Below are 1,556 nucleotides of genomic sequence, written 5' to 3' on the forward strand. Positions count from 1 at the left end.
AGTCCACACCTCTCGCTCCCAGTGTAGCATCACCGAAAAGAAAAAAGAAAAAAAAAAGAACTGGCTCCAAAAAACACTCGTCCACACACAGGCATACGCTTGCTACGAGACCGCAATAATTCGCAGAAGCCACCAAGCTGCACTTGCCCTCGCGGACAAGGCCACCCATCAAAGGATTCAGAGAAATCTTTGCGAGCTTTGTGGTCGATATCCCTCCTCCCTTCGCCGTTCGCCGCCCCAAATACTCCCCAGGGAGCGAGTAGCCGAGTACTGACTTGCCATCGCACCAAATGGTCAGTACTAGTACCAGCTAGCTCAACAGCAAAACAGTGCAAAGACAGGTTACAACAACCTAACAGGCCATTCCTTCCACTGCACTGCACTCGTGAGCTACCTGAGCTCCAACTCGATCCAAGTGTACCTAGTGTGGCTAGATACTGGCTAGTAGACACTTGAGAAGCTTGCAGTGTCGCCGGTGATGTGTGCCGATGTGGAGGAGTGCGGTGGAGGCGCCGCCGGCAGCAAAGAGATGGAGGAGATCGTCGTCGGGCCTGTGTCGGACCTGGATTTCGACTTCACGGTCGACGACATAGACTTCGGGGACTTCTTCCTCAGGCTAGAAGACGACGACGGAGACGCGCTGCCGGACCTCGAGGTCGACCCTGCCGAAATCTTCATCACTGACTTTGAGGCAATCGCCACCGCCGGCGATGGCGTCATGGACCAGGAGGTGCCCAGTGTCCTGCCCTTAGCAGACGCGGTGCACATAGGCGCCGTGGATCCGTGCTGTCCCGGTGTCGTCCTTGGCGAGGACAACGTCACAACGTGCGAAGATGTGGTGGAAGAAGGGAAGGGAGAGTGCAACCATGCCGAGGGCGAGGAGGTAGTCGTCAGTAATGGTGACTCTGGTGAGGGCGGCTGTGAAACCGTTCTGGGCGAAAAGTCACCGTCTTCGACGACATCGTCGTCGCAGGAGGCTGAGAGCCGTCACAAGTCGTCCAACAAGCACTCCCACGGGAAGAAGAAAGCAAAGGTATGCATGTTAGCCAGCAATTGAAAGCCCTAAATGTAAAGGTTGAGTCGTCGGGTGATGACGGATGATACTATGTGGTGATATATTTTTACAGGTGGATTGGACGCCGGAGCTTCACCGGAAATTCGTTCAAGCGGTAGAGCAGCTGGGCATTGACAAGGCAGTGCCGTCCAGGATACTCGAGATCATGGGGATCGACTCCCTCACGCGCCATAACATTGCCAGTCATTTGCAGGTCCGTGCCGCCCGTGAAGCTTAGTAGCGTCACTCACTGGATCCTCCATCCATATCCATACACTATATAGCATCGATCCAACTTTTTTTTTCACTGCCTGTGGAATAAATTATTACATCATGTTCTTGGCCTACCATGCATATATATTTCCTTTGTTTTATGCTAACGATCGATTTGCTATTTAAATTGAAGCAGAAGTACCGTTCCCACAGGAAGCACATGCTTGAAAGGGAGGTGGAGGCAGCGACCTGGACGCAGCGGCGACAGATTGTACGCTGCCGGAGGAGC

At 53.5% G+C, this 1,556-nt stretch overlaps 1 protein-coding gene across 1 annotated transcript in view; it reads left to right on the forward strand.

Annotated features, from left to right (window-relative positions):
- The first annotated feature begins 266 nt into the window (after positions 1-266).
- LOC136525865 (probable transcription factor GLK1) overlaps positions 267-1,556 on the forward strand; it is a 9,759-nt gene continuing 8,469 nt past the window's right edge. The window contains exons 1-3 of the mRNA XM_066518712.1: positions 267-1,033; positions 1,128-1,268; positions 1,461-1,554. Of these exons, the coding sequence (XP_066374809.1) occupies positions 479-1,033; positions 1,128-1,268; positions 1,461-1,554 (790 nt within the window). The 5' untranslated portion in view covers positions 267-478. The remainder of the gene's footprint in view (positions 1,034-1,127; positions 1,269-1,460; positions 1,555-1,556) is intronic.

Source organism: Miscanthus floridulus, chromosome 19, assembly GCF_019320115.1.
Source record: "Miscanthus floridulus cultivar M001 chromosome 19, ASM1932011v1, whole genome shotgun sequence".
In the NCBI taxonomy this organism is placed as follows: domain Eukaryota; kingdom Viridiplantae; phylum Streptophyta; class Magnoliopsida; order Poales; family Poaceae; genus Miscanthus; species Miscanthus floridulus.